Source organism: Chironomus tepperi, unplaced genomic scaffold, assembly GCF_022539635.2.
Source record: "Chironomus tepperi strain 1889 unplaced genomic scaffold, CSIRO-AGI_Ctep_v1 contig_87, whole genome shotgun sequence".
NCBI lineage: Eukaryota > Metazoa > Arthropoda > Insecta > Diptera > Chironomidae > Chironomus > Chironomus tepperi.
The window spans coordinates 965,130-985,071 of NW_027226209.1; the positions used below are offsets into that span (position 1 = coordinate 965,130).

Below are 19,942 nucleotides of genomic sequence, written 5' to 3' on the forward strand. Positions count from 1 at the left end.
ACGTGGGGGGTCAATGAACTTTTTTTCGTGGTCTTTATTGGTTTTAGTTTAATTTTTTTTATGAATTGGTTTAAAGTCTCTAATTTACACTTGAGTGCTACAAACGTGGACGCATCTACACATGACAATAATTTACTTTACAACAAGATTTCTCCATGAGGTTAACAATTTTTTTGTATTAAGGAAATGCAACACGTGATGCTGATCTGAATAAGTGAAAATTCTGTCACATTAAAATTGCAAACCGTGCCTTTAGAATATTCCATAAATCAATAATATTTTTTCATCTATTTTAAATTTTTAATAATATTTTTATGAGTTTATTCGAGTTCAATATCTGATAATCACGTAGGCTATAACTTATCCACATATAGACCGATACAGCATCAAATTCTCATCAGTATAGAAAAACGTGATCGAATCTTTATCAGGTTCATCTTCGATTTGATTTGAATATATTTGTCGATTATTCACTGTTCTACTGTTTTTAATAATATATGGTAGGTTGCTATGGGGCTGTTCGGTTGTTACTTAAAGGGAATTTTTGACCATCCCAACCCTCTCCTAATAAGCAAAGAGCAAGGTTTCAGAGTAAAGAAAGACTACTACGGTATCCAAAAGCGGTCTTTGTGCCTCACCCATCCTTTGAGAGCGTTTCATAATAAGTGAATGGTCCCTGGAGTCTGCTGTAAATCTAATCCTAAGGACGATGACTTCAGTCATTTTGACAGCCTGCCCATTATTCCAAGAATTGACCCCAAAAACCCTTTCCCCATGAATACGACCCTTAATGCGTAGTTCCTAATGACGAAATACAATGATTTTGTTGACGAATTTAGTCGTCTTTAAAGCTAGAAACATAACTGCCTATTCCTAAACTCCAATCCCTTCTACCCTCCTGGATACACTCCCTGGACAATGAATTGGTAAGGCTCAAGGACGCAGTTTTAATTGAAACAATCTAGATTCATGTACATCAATAACACCGAACTAAGTATGTCCTTTAAATGGCTACCAACAGGATACCTTTGTCACCCGGGATATTATTCAAAAAGAGTAAGCAGCTGCCCTAAATCGATTTGTCTTAAATTTAGTTTTAGCTACCGAACTTAACTTCAGATCGACAGTAATACTACCAATAGACATCTCATTAATTCAGCATTGCATCCTTCACCCTCCTGCTGAACACTATCATGCCATCATACCATCTATTAATGCAAATAAACTGTCACTATTGATCATCACAAAAATCCCATAAAATCTCATCAACCTACGATCATACATGCCATTAATTCATAACAGTAATTGTTGTACATTCAATTTTCATTATTTTATAAACAAATTAATATTAAAATTAAAATAAATTTTCCTATAATAGTCAATAACAGCAAAACTTGTTTGTTTTTAATAGAATTCATATGTTCTTGTAACTATCAATCTTCGCAGCATGCCAGATTGAATAAAATTGCATAATTTTCACACATCTCAATCATCATGTTAATGGAAAAAGTAAACATGATGCAATTGGCTATGCTTACAAGACTTGCCTGATTCAATCCAATTGACTTGTAAGTGAATTTTGTACAAGATTATTGTATGAAAGTGATATCAAACATTTATAAGGTTCTGAAACTTTTGAGGTGTTCAATGAGAAAATTATCTGTTGAATGGATAAACTGTTGAATCCATGGATATGGCTAACATGGTTTGGTAATTTTTCATTCGATACATAAAATTATCGACAGTCGAGTTTTGTGTTCGAGACGAGAATATTGCACATAACTACATCGCTCCCAATTTTTATTTTATTTCTCGCGAATCAACCATACAATTAACACAAAACCCTTCTTTTTTAACTCCAAACATCATATTTTAATCAAATTTAGTGAAGATTAGTGCAATAATTATAATTTAATACGATAAAAAAATAATATATATCACCTTAGTAAAATCTACATCAAAATAGGTAGATTCATAAAGAGAGTAAAGAGAAAAGTTATCGTAGTGTTGTGGATGAAAAAGAAAGAAAAGAAAAAAGAATCATAAAAAAAAATCTTTTATTATGTTCTCTCAACTGATTTATGTTGACTGCCAATTAAGAAGATAAGGAAGACAATTATAAAGCAGCTAAAAATAAATATTTAAGAAATTTCTTCTTCTTAGCCGTCAAAAATTATTTTTTTTGGCCCCCAAAAAAGAAGAAAATAACAAAAAAAAAAAGTGAAAGACGATGGAAGTGCTTCGGATTGTCATACAAAATTCATTAAATGATATTATTGTCCATAATCAATTTAAATATCGTGCATGAATAATGTGAGAGTTTATTCAGTGAAAAAAAATAAAGTTTCTTTTTACCTTTCCGACACATATCAATTAGAGTTAATTGAAAGTAAGCAAAAAAATTTGCAATTTTTAATTTCAATACCTGGTAAAAGAGAACCATCGACTAGCTTCATAGGTTGTAGCACACATTTTAAAAAAAAAAACGCGAAAGTATTTTACACACAAAAATATATAAATTAATATTTCTAAGAAGGAAAATAACGAAGCAAAAAAATAAAAAATAAAAGAAATAAAGCCAATATTTTAATATTCAACAACACGTATAAGACGAGATATAATATAGGAGAAGTTGTCAAATAGCAGAAATGAAACCGACGACTTTCAATGGATATTATTCAACAGTTATTACAATTTTACATTTGTGGATTACATTTATAAGCATACAGGTGAGTTGTTGACTATATCCTATTAGATTCTTATCAGATGAGTGAGTCCAGTTGAGCATATTAACTCTCATTTTACTGTAAATAATGATTATATCTGATGATGTTAGTTCGTTAGTTAGTTTAATACTTAATGACCCTCAACATCATTTGAATATAAAAATTCACCTTGAGCCATCAGTTTAGCAAATGATGATGAAAAAATTTATTGCCTTTTTTTTGAGATATCTCTTTGTGCTGTGCAACAATAAATTGTAATCCGACACATAACAGTACATGTATGCATTTGCTTATTTTTTTAAACCTCAACCATAGTCATTTAAATATGCAAATTTACAAATATTTAGTGAAGTGAATTCAACTAGTTGGCACACAATTATATGTATTTTGAATATCGGGATGGACGGAAATTGTTGGAAGTTTTGCTGGGATTTACATTGGAAGTAGTTGTTTACATATTTTAGTGTGAGTTTTAGGATTCTTATTTTTACGTTCGCACTAATTAAATTTCAGCATATTCAACTGTCGAAAGTTTCAATTTAACAAAAACAAATGTTAAATTGATGTTGTCTTTATGTTGCGGTTGAAATTTAAAATTTGATGAGCAGGTACATAACAAGCAGAGTTTCCTGAATTCCCTAACAGTTAATGAACATACTCACCTAAATGAGCATACCCAATCAATGTAATCTATCATTTGTGTATTCTCATAATCGTGCTCTTTATGTGTCCGGAACTTTGACGAATCTTCCAGACCGAAACCCAGATTGAAACCTAATCATCAAGAGAATTCTTCAAGACTGAGTAATCTTGTTTTCAGTCTCGTTCTCATCAACCTTTAATAACAAGAATATGAGATCTTTGCCTAGTGATGATGTCCATCAGATGATTTCTCTAGTTAATGTCGAATTTAAATAACCGACCAGTGACAACCGGATTCCGATTTATCATCCCTGTAACTAGACATTTTCTGGACAAATCAGCTAGTTGTCAACCTGGGAAATATTTATGCTGTTATAAATTTAAAGTCAGCCTAATTCAAATATTATCAATCAAAATTCCTATTAGGATATCCATATATCCATGTCCCGAGTGACAATTATATAGAAACACACGTAACAGCTCCATGACAGAGTCCACACAATAAACAAACTTCATGTTTCTTCAAAATGGAGCCTTATGTCACACGTGCACTAACTCGTTCCAAAACTACCTCTACACACACTTCAGTCTATGTGAGAAAATTAATTAATTAAATTACATTCAATAATCAATCATCCTCCTTATCCAGTTTCTAATCCAGATTTTCCCCTCAATTAACATTCTCACAAAAACAATCGAAAACCCATCATCACTATTATACACCCAATTTACGTAAATTCCTCCATCCAATAAAATTAATGTGCGTATGTCTTTGTGCCTCTTATTTGCATATCAAGATCTATTCGACTATTAACAAATTAAACGGCGATTTTGAAAAGTCTGATAACAAACAAAACAACAAAACAAAATTCTCAGAAATGTGTATATGTGTGAAAATGATCGAATTGGAAACACAGAAACACACAAACAACCAAAAGTATTGAAAGAGTAAGAGTCAAAAAGGCATTCCGTACACATATATGCAGTGCAATGTTTGTGGAATTATTAAACAACAATCCAAAAAACCTGCCTGACTATACTGGTTTTGTTAACCACACTCTCTCTGTTGTTTGTATGCGAAAAAAATATCAAAAGGTATGAAAACCTGTTTTAAATGTTGTTGGCAGTGCTCTGCATGTATCTCTTAATATTTACTATTTTTTTTTTTGCATACATACATAATCTTTATTTTATGTTCCTTTGTCAGTCACAGCATATCACTAAATCATAATACATCGTATATGCAACCGTGTGTAGTGTGTGCACTTATTCACGAACTAATAAGAAGAAGAAAGAGTCATGAGAGGGTTTTAATGTTGTCATAACACTCGTCGTCTATATTTTTTAAACAACACATACGTCTGCACTTCAGACTTAGACTCTTTTATGTTCATTTCTTATGAAACTGAATGACGATGATGAATTGAAGATGAAAAAAGAATTGCAATAAAAAAAAAGTTTAAAAGGTTAGAGGTTTCATAAAACGGGAATTTTTTTGATGAACAACAAGTCACAAAAGGAATGAGTGGATTTGAATAGGAAATGATACTAATTCGACTTGACTAGTTAACTTGAGCTAACTACTCGTACTAGTGAGCGATCTCTCTCTGAGTAGACGCTAAACTAGCACAAGTTGGTTAATCGATCCAAAGACCAGGAGCAGGCTTTGATGGTACAGATATGGAACCGGGTTTAAACCAAATTCAGTGCTGGCCAGCACTAAGTACGAGTCAATTCGGCCTTTAATGAATTGGATGACTTTGAGATGGTTACGGATTTAAACAGAATGTAGCATTAAGTCAAAGTAAATCAAGCATGGAATGACTTGAATGACTTTGGCGTGGTGCCTGATTTAAACAGAATCCAGCACCAAATCAGAGTCAATCTGGCCTGGGATGACTTTGGGATGGTTTTGAACTTAAACTAAAACCAGCAAGAAATCAGAGCCAATTCGGTCTGAGATGATTTGAATGACTTTGGCATGCACTCAGATTAAACTGAATTAAGCATCAAATCAGACTCACGTCGGTCCAGCGCCAGATCTTTGATCAATTAACTGATTTATGTTAAGCTGTCTAGATTTCGAGTCGCAAAAGAAATTATGAATTTGATGAAAACAGATCACAATCTTCTATGTCAACCGTGCAAACATTTCAGCTATCACAAAACGTTTATAAAAATTTGGCGCAATTCCAATGCTGCTTCTAATTTAATAAATTTACTTCTGGTTGAATTTTGTTCTTTTAAAACAAATTTGAAAGCATTTTGGAGACAATTTATTAAGTTGTGGATTTATTTGTGAACTTTTTTTGGGCGGAAGGAAAAGTTTTAATGGATTGAGAATCTTCGTCGTGTAATTTTGGTAATTGAGAAATTATGGACGGAGACAAAATGTAGTCTGTGGTAAATTGGCATGATTTATTATGAATTGAACTGGAAAATTTAGAAACTAAAGTTTAGACATTGCCAAAAAAAACTTTTAACCCCTAAAAATATGAAAGATTCAACACTTTGCCTATATTTCATCCTTTTTTTGCTTCCATCAGTAAAATTGCAGAATTGCAAAAATGTACAAAACAAGGATTTTTATCGCATAATTCAAGCCACTGAACTCAAAACAAAAATCGCACTCTAATCATAAACAGCTCAGTCAAGAATGTCTCTAGTGCATATCAACTCAAATGAAAAAATCTGTGCACAATGCACCTTATCCTTGTAAACACATTAATGGAAGCAACAAACAAAGAAGAGAAAAACTCATTCGAATGCATTCAGTGCGATATTATAGTAAGGGAGGGAAGTAAGTTTATGCTGCAACATAAATGCAGACATAACAACATACATGGTATGACGCAATATCTCGGGAGAGTCAATTATTTTAATGATTCAGATTGTCTGGTGTACGACCCTCAAAAATATATTTTTTACTCATTACTATGAACTTATTATTTTCAAATCTACAACGCCCTACACATGTATGACTTGCAGTCGCTGCCGTTAGTTTTCAAATATAAAATAAAAACATCAAGTCTAATGTCTCTTTTTTTATTGAGGCAAATTTTATTTTATTTCTCGGTAACATGAAACAATCATTTACGCACAGTAATGTGTCACACTTGCGAGATTAATTTTTATGCATTACGCATACAGTCAACAATTGTTTGAAAATAAAAAAGTGTGACATGACCTTTAACATTAATATTCGTCACATGCAAGAGAATTTTTTTTTGCTCACGTTTTTTTACGGAGTGGAACTGGAAATGGAACTTTAAAAAATTATACAGTACATAGAAGTTGGTTTTATGGTTTGAAATTCCCTTTCTATACAAGTGGCAATTTAGGTCATCATAGTTGGAGGATTATGGATTGAATTTTTGTGGCTAGAAATTTAAAATTCTGTTTTTCACATAAATTTTGCTTAGTTTTTGTTTAAATTTTGGTCAGTTTCTGGCTGACAAAAAGCATACTCATGAGTGCGTTCATAAAACTGAGCAAGTTTAATTGTATCGACATGGTAAACTCATGAGCATGTTTATTTTGATGAAAATCTTCTTTGTTTGTTAGAGCCAACAGCAGCAAATGAGCAGCATATGCAAAATTTAGATTTTAAATAGAAAAGACAGTCCGCTGAGAAAGTCATTATGTAACATTATAGCTGAATATAAAAAAAATTCCAATTTTGGAAATCTATCCTTCTGGTTCTAACTACATGTCCAGCTTGTCCACCGCATGGACATCATTTGAGCTATTCTAAATAGTACAAGTCGCTTAATTATTCAAAACTCTGTTCCTAGGCCAGCGTGTCTTTAACGATTCGATTTAAATCCGCCATATGCTAGTGCCACTGCAGACAACGCCGACTATTAATTGTCCAACTTGTGCTGTTCGAGTATGTCGATGAAGTCTGATGTCTTGAATCCTTTGTCATTTTTAATAAGTCCATAACAATTCTTTTAATGTAGTATTCCCACACCTTGTTTACCTAGACATTTTAAGCCAACTCACACTCAATCCTAAATTCCTGACATTTCTCAGAACTTAAAAATCCCAATTTAATAAGGGATTAATTCAGTAACACAATATTCCAATAAAATAAATTTCTTCAAACAAATTTCAACAGAAAGAAATCATCAAAGAATCAAATTACAAACTTACCCCACCTTACCTCATACTACTCATTGCCATTGAATCAACAAAAAAAAAAACTCATTTCCAATGACAATTTTAATACTCTTGGATTAAATGCTCATTCTTTTAAACACACAAACATCAAAGTAATGTTTAACATTTTTGACAGTCATTGATGATGCTGGTGATGCCATTTGTAGCTGTTAATCGTAAACGGGTCATAAAAACTTCCCTTGCAAAATGTTTATTCAATTAAAAAATTAAAATGATTTAACAATTTGTAGAAATGAACGTAAAGAAGAGGCTAAATTATGAGACATACAAGATATTTATAGCTGGTATTGTATAATTGGATCTTCTTCTTAGTTCCCTCTTTTCTAAGTCTGAGAAAATATTCGCATTTTTATGTGTACGGTATTTTAAAAATAATATCCTTATGACTTTTTAAAAATAAACACAGAGGAACAAAAAGAATAATATTAGCGAACGGTAAATGCACCTTTTTTGATGGAGGTAAATGCCTTAATCTTGAAACGATGACAATAAAATCTTGTTTTTTCCTTGTTAAGGAGCTTAGTGGGGACTCAAAAAAATTATTTCAAATGAAATTTTATATCACAATTTTGAAGAATTGTTAAAAGGATTTGTGCATTTGAGTGTGCTGAGATTTACTTCTTTGAAATATGAGTCAGGACTATGATTTGAGTTTAAGATGACATGACAAATGCGAGTTTTAAGGATCTACATATTCAAGATTCTTAAAATGTGTAACGAGAGATCTGAATTGCGGCGTATCGCATTTTTCATCGTAAAAATGGATCAAAATCAGCTGTCATGTTGTCATTAGGGCAAGTTCGCATCTTACAGTTCTTTTCATTATTACGATACTATGACGGTGCTCTAGTGAACATGGTATGATGTTTGATATAATATTTTGGCATTTTAGAACGATTTAAAGACAACATGGATGTAAATTGAATTAATATAGTGATTAAGATAGTAAGAGCTTCAAGAGATTAGCCATTAAGATGAGTTTTAGATGTCTTTTTAATATTTGACACAAAGAATCTCCATTTATGCTGACTTGTTCTTGATTCAAGAATGCAACAGGATACAATTATTCGACTGTATGTTTAGTCATAAGCTTGAAATGTCATGGAAAGTACCACAAATGTCAAGTTTATAAGTTAACATTTAGCCGGCTAATCGCAGCCTGTTCGATTCGTGTTTAGAGCTTCAATATTTGTTATTACCAATGGCCTATAGTCAACTAGCTTTCTTGACTGCTTAATTTACTGACTGTACAGATTATTGCCTCAGATGGCGTCTAAGCTGACTCTATCGTCAAACTTCACTCCATCAACATAATCCCACCCACAAATTAACATTCGGCCTGATTTCCTCACAAATTCTTTACAAAATCAAAAGTCTGTTCAATGTTTCTGCAAAATATGTCACCCAGGCCGATGAGATAAGTTTAATTCGTAACAGATTTCACTAACGTAAATATTTTGGAATGCTTCCAATAAAAAAATCAACATAAAAATCTTTATCATTCTTTACGAATAAAAAAACTTGTGAGAATATAACATCTGCTAAATGATTTTAAAGATGATTTGTATGCAAATGCTGAGGTTCTGACAGACACAGATGATACTAAATTCTAAGCGATACAAAGTTGCAATACAGATTATTATCAGATTTATTTTGAGTTCTGTAAGGTGCTTGAGAATGATGAATAGTTATATTGTAATGCTTTGAGTAGCTTCTACAGCACGTAATATTCATTATTGGATATATAAACTCATCAATTGAAGTATATTGATAGTTGAATCATCAAAGATATCAGATTGTGTCTTCATGACAGCATTTAATTAAAATTTGTATCTAACATAAGACAATTTTACATAATATACCCAATTTGTATGCTTCAATAAAATCAAGACATAAGCAAATTTTGTAAAAACAATGCATCAAGCTATTGTCTACAATAACTTAAGTGCTCATGCAAATTTTCTTATGAATAAGTTGGTAATTTTTTGAGTTTTTTTTTCATTAGTTGGTCTTCTGAGTCATACATAGGGTAGCCATCTGCTGTGTTTTTGCTGGGATTCAACTGTGCTTTTTTACCTTTCTGATGTGTCCCGATAAAGCCTCAAAATGTCACGATTTTTCAACAAATATTCTGGTCACCCTAGTCATAATCATGTTTTGAGCATTTCTGAACATTCCTGAAAAGTTCTTCAACTCCCTAAATAGGAAACAACGAGGAAGAACAAAGAAGATAAAAGTAGACAAAAAATGTTTATTGCAATTTGTATCTCATCCTAAATTAAAATATACAAAAACTAACTCCCTAGACTCTGCACACAGAAGAATCAAGTCGACTGCTTTAGACACATATATTTTTATAATTATGTCGACACTATATATTCTCATGCTGAGAATAAACATAAACATATAAAATAATAAAATAAAAAAAAACTAAAATAAAAAATAATCTCCCCTTTGTGAGATGAGTCGAGTCGGAGAGATGGTCGGTTGCATCATCATAAATTAGCTCCAGTTCTATCTGACATTGCACATTGTGCGCAATAACAAGAACAAAAACTTCCTCTTTATGTATTATACTGTGTGTGATATAGCACATAGCAAATGCCTTTGCCTGCTAGTTTTACTGATGTTAAATGCAATTATCCCTCACGACTGCATTTTTTCCCACAATAATGAAACAAAAAAAAAAATAAATAAATATTATTTTTCTGTATATCTCTTTTTTGCAGTTCTGCAGCATAGCATAGTAGATATGACGCAATGTTGATTCTCGTAACATATTTCGCGAAACTGCACCAATAATATTCTGTATAATAATTGAAAAATGCTGTACAAATAATGAGTAATGTGAGAATGAGCAAAAAAAATTTTAAAAATAATTTTTAAGGGAGGGGGTTATGCGTAAGTGATGTTTTACAATTTGGGAAGATTGGATTTGAGGCTATGAGGGACTCTGGAGGGGGCTAAAACTGTTTAAAGCAGAGCTCGAAGTCAATTCGGGATTTGATTGAGAAAGTCGACTTGAATTGTATGAAATTTGAAGTCTGGGCGTTCTCCCATAAGTGAGTAGCATCTTTACACAATATCAGCATTTGCAATCTCCCAAATCTCAGTTCACAACATCATGTCACTCACAATCTAACCCCATCTTCGTATGTTAGCAATTATTGTCTACCTCGAGTGTTCCCAACGTTGATGACATCATGTCATAACGATGATGACAGTGAACAATTCACTAAAAAAAAAAAAAATTGCGAGCATCGAGTAAGAGATAAAAAAAAAGTTTTCTAATTTTCACTTCTAATTTAATGGCGAGTGGAGGAGAGTGAGAGAGCTTCATGCGAGAAATGTGACAAGTATTAAATTGCAACACGCTACAATATATTAAAGTAATGTGTGAGAAGATTTTTACAATTTTTTTCAGGGAGATAAAATATGAAAGCACTTAATTTACGATGCGAGGGAAAAACTTTAATAAATTTATTATCCAATAACTTAAGTACAAAAAACATGGAATCAGCACTGAGAGTTGTTGTGAGGTGTCTGCGATGTGGCTTTTGAGGAGAAATATTGAGACATAAAGTGGGATTGTTTTTAGTTTGGATGGTAGTGAACAGCTTGGCTTTATGTGAAAACTTTGAGTTTACCCGAATAACTCAAATCCTTCCCCAGGCCGTAGTGACTCTGGTCGAAGTCTTGATTCGGTTTTTATCCGGCATGATTGCAAACTCACTCTGGTCTGGTACCGGAATCTATCAACCGACTATTGCTATTAGAATCATTGCCAAATGAAAGAATTTTTTGAAAATTCTAAACCAACAAAAAATTCAAATTCAAATCTTAAATGACCGTTATTTCAATTTTAATTAAATCCTTTAAGACCACAAAACAAAAATTTATTGCTAACATAAATAAACTAAAAATACGATTCAACCGCATGACCAACAAACTTCTTCTTACCAACATTAATTTGGGTCAGATTTTACCAGAATTTACGGTTTTATTTGTACGATATTTTTTGGTCTTTCCAATTTCTCCGGTTGAATAGTGATTGTATTTACAAAGCTCACCAAATCTCCAAATTATGTCTTACATTTTAGCAATGCTGGTTGTTGTACGCCAATTTATTTTCCAAACCTGACTCTAGCAATTTTCTTTTCTATACGCCTCGTAATGAATCTCACAATTACACCATAAATTTTTATATCCAACAACACACGATGGCAGTTTCTATTGCCAGTCAACCAGATTCCCTTTAGAGTCTCACAATCTCCATGCGGTGAATCACGACAGTAAATGATGCGTTGTATCATCTTCATGCTGATGCTATTGCTCCTGCCATATGATTCCACTCGTAGTACCGTACAACTGTGTAACAAAATGCCAACACATGGCAGTTTACTACCAGAATCTCTTTTAATATCATAAATTTTTGTTTACAAACTCAAAAAAAAAAAGATGAAAATAATTCTTCTTATTTTTACTCTCACTCTCGCTAGAAGCATATGTATATGTGTATGAATTATTTTTAACATCCGCATTACAGTTTCAGAAGAAAAATATAAATATATAAAATTAAAAAATTGGTTTTTTCTTATTATTTTATTTGAATATTCACAAGTAATGTCTGTTGAGGATGGGGTTATTGAAATATAAGTGGCAGATAGGGACTTACTAGGGGTATGCAGGGTGGGCTATCTAGTTGTTCTTTGTCATGAGACTTCAAGTCTTAATGTTTTCAATTAATGACGCTCAAGTGGACAGATTGGCATAATATCTAGTTAATAACTAATAACTTTGGTCGACTAAAGACATTTTCTCTCAAGCGTACCTTATAATTTGTCATTAGTCTATCGGAGGTTCAATTATTAATCAGATATTATATCAAGTAGTCCACTAAAGACTTGACAGGATGACATTCTTACTAAAACTTGAAAAAATGACTCGAAATCACCCTTCATGGTGTCGTCAAGGCAATTTCGCGTTATGCCGTTTACACAGTGACGTAGCAGTGTCTTGGACAATATGCTGTGCTGTTCGGGATGAATAAATTTGAAGACGATAAATCGCATCAAGATGACATTGATAAAACTTAATCAAAACGGTATTAGTCATCTTTAAAAATAACTTGTCAAATTGAAACCTATCAACTCGAGTAGATGGGGTATTTTCATCTGGTTCTATTGTCGATTCCTGCAATTTTCTGAAATTTTGTAATAAACTCAAAATAAATTACACCATCAAGTTGCACCTGACATCACTTCAAATTAAACCCCACTCTGCCTTCTGTCTTTTTTATTCTCAAAAGTAAGACATGAGATGATTCATGCATTTATCTCTCTTGAACGAGAGGAAAGAAACCGAATTCCCTAGAGACTCGTGTACAGAACTTTTTTTTTTTTCATCTGTTTCACCATGAAATTGAATGAAAATTTGTGAGGTAATATCACAATATTTCCATCAAATTTTCCCCATCTTATATTCTTCCCTTTATCTTTAATATCATGCACATTAAATGAATTCTACATCTGTGTTTGTTGATGACGATGGAAAAAGAAGAAAAACTTTTACTTTTCATTGATTGACCGACCGGTTTATGGCCCAGTTTTTTTTATATATGTACACACGTTTATGTATGAATGTATGCATGGGATATCGGAGAAATTCTCCATTCAATGTTCAGCACAGACATTCAGACGAACGTGATATTTAATTTCATTGTTGATTGCCTTCCAATGCAATCAATTAAGTAAATAAAGGACTACTAAACTGAATGAAAAATGTTCAGTATATGAATGGACTCCCCTGATAGAGCCATACTCCTATGTACATGAACATATTCTAGCCTGCAAGCATAAACGATATTCTATTTTATTTTATTTAACTATTTTTATTGCAGACGGTAGGTGAGTTACGGAGAATTTAGGGGATTCGATTGGATAATTTTATTGAGGTTTCAATAGTCGGAATTAAATTGGATTTGAGATTAGATTGAGTCTTGGGATTTAAGAGTAGTTTATTGTCTATCTGTGCCAGTGTGGTCCAAACTATTCTGTGCTATGACTGAAACAGGACACGGCATAATTCATGACATTTCCGAATGAATTCGGCGACATTCCAGTGAATCGCAGCACACAATAGTTTGAAAGGTTTAACATGAAGGAATAGCTGATCTTGGTCATGCAATAGTACTAGATCTTGGGTTCAAAACCAGTCAAACTGTACCATAAAGATAATATAAACTGTGCGCCTACAGGTTGTGGAGTGCCGATGTCATTGAGACAAGCAAGACATCCAAAATTTCTTAAATTAAATCAAAATTGAACTCCAAACCCGCTTCCAAAAATTCCAGAACCCCTAAATGTGTGAACTGCATGTCGAATAAATATTATATCATGTAAATTTCATTCATGGAGTGTCCATTAAACGTCCCAATGCTTGTTTCACGCCCGACATACACCAAAAAAAGCAGCAATTTTTATTCTTATGCTAATGGATTTTTATGTTCTGAGGGGAGCTCGTATTTGGTTATTGTGGTTTCTCCTTATTATATGTTGATTATTGTAGCAATGTAATCAACTATCGAGACCATTTCCGATGCAATTTTTCCTTTCCTTTTTTCCTTTTCATTTCCATTTTCGTTTCTCATAATAATATCATGAAAATTCATGACTTGAAGAAGGATCTCATCATGTTCTTATGACAAAGGGATGGAAATGAGAAATTAGAACATTAAGGTTGAATTTCGCCCTGTTTAAATGATTTATGTATGCTCGTGAGTCTGACGTTCCTTTTTCTTTGCATTTTTTTCCATAAATTTTATTATGAACAAAGAAAACAATAGTAATATTAATAATTAAGTTGCTAGGTATGTCGGGTCAATTTTCGACATGAATATTTTTTAAATGGATTATTTTGTAATGTTCAGATCTATTTCATTTAGGTATTTTGTTGTTTCCTTTAATCACTTATTTCCAATCGGATAGGAATGCATATCGTTTCCTAGGCAATAAATCATTTATCTGGCATTATGAATTTAATACCTTTCAGTTTTCTCTTCATGTTGTCCCGAGTAACATATGGAGGGTCATTTATAAGATTGTAGCTGGTTGTCACGTCGGACCAGATTCATTTTTGTGGCATATGAGTGCACATGATGTATTAGTTTTGAACATGATTGTTTGGATGGTGTTCCTTGGAGATGAGGGATATTGCATGAGCTGGGGTCGACGTACTTGAAGTTTTGATATGTATGATGCTTATTATAATCCAGAACAACAACATGTGTTAGCTAGGATAACGTTACATAGCCATAATTACGGTAAGAAGCGAAATAGCCTTGATGGAACCGTGACGGCTGATTTTGTTCCAATATAGCTGTCTTCTGCATTATTTTGCTGGGAAATCACATGAATCGATTAATTCTGATTATTTGGTTATTCTGACTTCATCCATCACACAGTCACATGCATTTCCCGGCATCATTCCTTAATGAATGACTCGACAAATCAATTCATTTCTCAATGAGAATGTTTACCGCAAATATTTGCATTGAGTGCGTTTAGAGCTTTAATTCGTTCAGAATCATTAGTAAGCATGCTTGTTAATAAAATATTCAGAACTAATGTAGATACTGGAGAGGGAAATTTTCGAAAAGGAAATGCAATCATTTTGTATTATTTACTTTCTTGTTTCTTGTTTGCATGAGTTTTCACAGTAAATACATTTTACCAATTTAATGACCACTTACAAATGGCAAATCATGTTCGAAATTTACACTCTTTGATGTTCTTAATGAGGGAATAATATTTACCCATAGATACATTATTAAAGTGAATTTTTTAGTAGAAATGAAAAGGAGAAATTTAACAATGAGTGAAATTTAAATTGCAGTTATGATTTTGAATGACTTGAAGGTATGATGTGTAATTAGAGTTGTTGAATAGAAATGCGAATTTGATGTGTTCGACAAAGATGACCAGCAAAATCTTTTGAATGCGGAATCTGATAAATATCAAGAGAAATTTCATCTTTTTCAATTTAAGCTGATTTTATGTCTCAAAATTTTCATTGTCATCTCCATTTGACAATCATCAATTTCATGCTATAATCTGTGAACAGCCATAAAATTCAAAACAAAAGTAAATTAATTTAAATGACAAAAAGGCAGCTTTTTGAATAAATCATGAACATTTCCTAATTACTAACCTTAATTAAACTGAGGCCATATAAACTAGCATTAATAGCCCTTAATTTTTATGATGAATTACTCTTGACTAAAGTCGCATAATTATAGTCATGGTAGTCTAGATAATTTCATAGTATAACAGCACTCAGCTTACAAACCGAACAGCACACTTTGTTTGCTAACGCATTGTAACATCGCCATAATAACGGTAAGATGCATTGGTGTCTTGATGACGACATGAAGGCAGATTTCGATTCATTTTTGCTACGGAAAATGCAGTTCGTCATCTTGCACCGCTCAACAAATTATTAAATTTCCATTTAATCAATTGTAGCGAGCAATACAATGCGGCAAACTGAATTTCCATAAAAATGTGTCGAAATCAGCCAATTCGCTCGATGTAGCAGTATTCTTGCGAACGTGGCGTGTTGTTCGGGTACACAGCAACTTGTTTTACTCTTTAATCTTACTCATCCTATCATTTATGTCTCAGTAAAACTTACTCTTTCAAGCAGATGATCAAAGTGCTTCATCTTTCATGTAAATTGTCAGTTTAGCTTTTATAAAGTAAGGATATCATTTTTCTCAGACTTAATTTAGAAGTCAAACACCCAGAACGTTGACAAATGATCCTTTATCCCAACAATTTCCATTTCTCCATTACTTAGCTCCAACCTTTTATAAAGAAACATGGAAAATGGATCCTCAATTCATCATTTTATTCCCCATTTGATCCCAATTTTTCCTCTTTTATCGGTTGTTAGCATTTTTTCTTTCATATTTTGCGACTTTAAGATGGAAATAAACCAAAAAAATGTTTGTCCACTTGAATTCATGATGATTGATAGTTTATGACAACATACCCTGCATAACTCATAAAATTCACATTTTAAACATATGTGATGACATGATAAATATGTCGTCAACAACCAGATTCTACACAAAAGCACGCACCACTCAATCATCCCTCTTTTCTTTGCTATTACAAAATGATTTTGTCACATTTGAATTGAAAAATGGAAATAAAAATGAAATTTTTCTTCCTCCTTCAATATTGGAATTGCATAAAAAAGAGATTATTTTGAGTGAAATTTCCGCCTTAATGCGAAATGATAATTGAAATACGATAACAAAAATGTGCAAACGTTCCCTCAAATTTATTTTAATTTTATTGAATACAATGGATTATTTTTTATGCACTTTTTGTCCCAATCGACACTTTTTCGTGTGTGCGCCTTTCACAAATGTCGATATTGGCTTTCTATTAATTTCTGTCGTATGCCGTATAATTTATTGCTGTTATTATTATTTCTCCTTCCCATTTCCACTACACTATATAATTGCAATAAAATTTTATGAAGTTTAATGTCATTAACAATGTGAAAATTCAGCAAGTCCAATGGTTGGTAAAATTCAGTCAGCTGATTCACTTTGTTAGCATTAATTCATTTAATAATTCATAACTTCTCTTACTTCTGACGAATGTGTAACATCAGTGTCGATGCACAATTTATGGATGTATCATCACGTTCACGTACCACACATAAAAGCAATTTTTTATACATTTCATTTTTATTCACAGTCTGGTGGCAAAAAACAAAAAAAAAAGTGTATATATTGTATACAAGTACAAGTGTCGCTATTACATTGAGTCAAGTGTTTTTGAGTGTATTTCACGTCTGCTTTCATTTGATTGAAATATTTAAAGTACTTTATAATGAGTAAAATGACATATTTTAACAATGCAAATTGTGCTGTCGAAAGAAAGTATGTATTGTAATTTTTTTTATGGGTTAAAAGTTTAATATGCTGAATTCAATGGTGCATTGTGATTTGGTTTTGAGTTCCTTGAATTATTGAATTGATTGCTTATGAGTTGCACAGTGCGGCAAATGCTATTATTGCTGTTAAGATGGGTTATAAACCCGAAAGGTACATGGCGTAAAAATGGACGAAAATACAATTTTAGGCCAGCGTGACTCTGACCTCAGGTCATATTTGAAAAAAGCTAGTCAAATTTTGTTCAAAGTGCTAGTCGCATTTCAGATAGATTTCGTCCGAATTTTGATCCAAAGCAACAGTCTTTTGGGCGAATTTCAGACGATTTTGGAAAGACTTTGAAAGATTATTGACGAATTTCGATTGTTCCTACACAAACCTTACGCCTTGTACTTTCCGAAACCATTATAACATCAATCCAACGCTTTTCCTTAAAGCAGCAACGTAGCGCTGTCCCAAAGGCTATGTTGTGTCATTTGGTATTAATTTGAGTAAACTGGATTCGAAATAGCCAAACTGATGAAAATTATGTAATTTTCAAGTTCTTAAAATACGTTAAAATTCAATAAATTGTATGTTGGGTTAAAACATTGTCTATTCATACTAAATATGGACCTTATATTGTGAACATTATGAAATCGTATTTTGTAAACGAATTACCATTTAATAACAAATTATTCACCCACATACAGCCAACACAGCATATTCAAATTCAATTTACAAACAATTCAATACAATTTAATTTAACTACCAAATCAATCAAAGCTCAAAGTGACCCAAAAGTCAATCACAATCTCCTTAAAAATTCGCTAAAAATGAGCATAAACGATGATGCAAGCCAGAAGAATAGAATGTTGATTCGTACAGTGTAGATATGTATTCCCTCACATCTCTCTCCATTCTTACGTTATTTGCACTTTGCAAACTTTCAGTCTCTTTATGCCAATGTATATATCACACAATATTGTTTCTGTAGATTCCATTCCATTCCACATTCCATACTCACATTCATTGTGGAAGCAAAATGATCGTATATGTTTGTGATATTGAATTAATTTTGATTGTCATGTCTATGTACGTAAGTGAAAGAGAAAATTGTCATTTCCGCAAATATATATCTACCGAAAATAAACTTTTTTTTTATCATATCTACATTCATTTGTAGTGAATTTTTGAGATAAAAAGACTTTTTTTTGTACAAAAAATATTTTGTGTTCACTGCTTGATTTTAATGTATAATTGTAGATGGTCGACTTAACATGTGTACGTATATGGGTGTGCATGGGTTGTTATAGTAAATGGAACAAAAGAGTCTTTCAAATTCATAATGTATCATGCTATGAGAATACATTAAAAAATCACAAGATTAATTGACCATTAAAAATTTTACTGCTGGGATGTAAAACGAGACAAAGGAAATTTTTTGTTCCCGAGCATTAAAGAGCTAAACGTTATGATTTTTATACAAATTCTTTTTTTGTGTGCAATTTCCCCTATCGGGGTCGATTGAAGCTTCATGATAAACAAGTTTTTTCACGTTTCTAATTTACATAATTGAGATAACAATTTTCTCAATTGTTATGCATCCAAAGCTATATAAAATCGATATTTTTATTATTGGAATGATTTTTTTCATTTCATTAGAATGATCATCCAATTTTAGATACATTGCAGGGATGTAACTGGAAGAATTTTGAATCATTCTCATGTCTTTATTTGACTAAGGTTTACAAAAAATGTCTACATGACTTGGTTTGTCATTCTTAAAACTTGACTAACTGTCCGCAAAGCACACGGCATAGAAATGACGGAAAATTCGGCAACAAGTCAGTTTGATACTAGAACCAGGTCAAAATCAATGAAATTTGACCTGAGTCCAGGGTCTAGCAAAACTGAGGCTTGATTTTTAGATATTTTTACTTCGTGTCTTGTAGGCAGTTTGTCAAATAGGGTTCAAGTTCAAATATGTTGGAGAAATTCGATTGTATTAGAGAAAGCATACGGCAATGAAATCAGCATACGGGCTAAGACTAGACTCATTTCAGTCTCCATTTTATTGCCTTATCTCTACAGTATACTTTCTAAGTTTGCTCTATTAAGACTCATTTCATCCACTTTAGACCCCTAATCCTACCCTTCTAATAACATCAACTTCCTATCTCACTTACATACACTGTCAATCACAGCTCAAAATTTCTAAGAAAACATTAAAATTTGCAATGAACAAAAAAAAAAAAAAACTCAATAAGCATATACCGGATTTACATTCATAGACATAAATTGAAATGATGCTGCAATCTAATAAAAGCAATGGTCTGTAATTGAGCTAATGTCTGTTAAAGAGCTGAGATCTGTAATAGAACCAAAGTCTGGAAAAGAGTAAAGAGAATAGTCGGAAATCACACAATGCTAAAATAAGACACCC

General features: G+C 32.3%; 1 protein-coding gene across 4 annotated transcripts in view; it reads left to right on the plus strand.

Annotated features, from left to right (window-relative positions):
• The first annotated feature begins 1,757 nt into the window (after window positions 1–1,757).
• Window positions 1,758–19,942, plus strand: part of Ptp10D (Protein tyrosine phosphatase 10D) — a 58,710-nt gene continuing 40,525 nt past the window's right edge. For all 4 annotated transcript variants that reach the window (XM_070635249.1, XM_070635250.1, XM_070635251.1 and 1 more), the window contains exon 1: window positions 1,758–2,729. In XM_070635249.1, coding sequence (XP_070491350.1) covers window positions 2,649–2,729 — 81 coding nt within the window. In that variant the 5' untranslated portion in view covers window positions 1,758–2,648. The remainder of the gene's footprint in view (window positions 2,730–19,942) is intronic.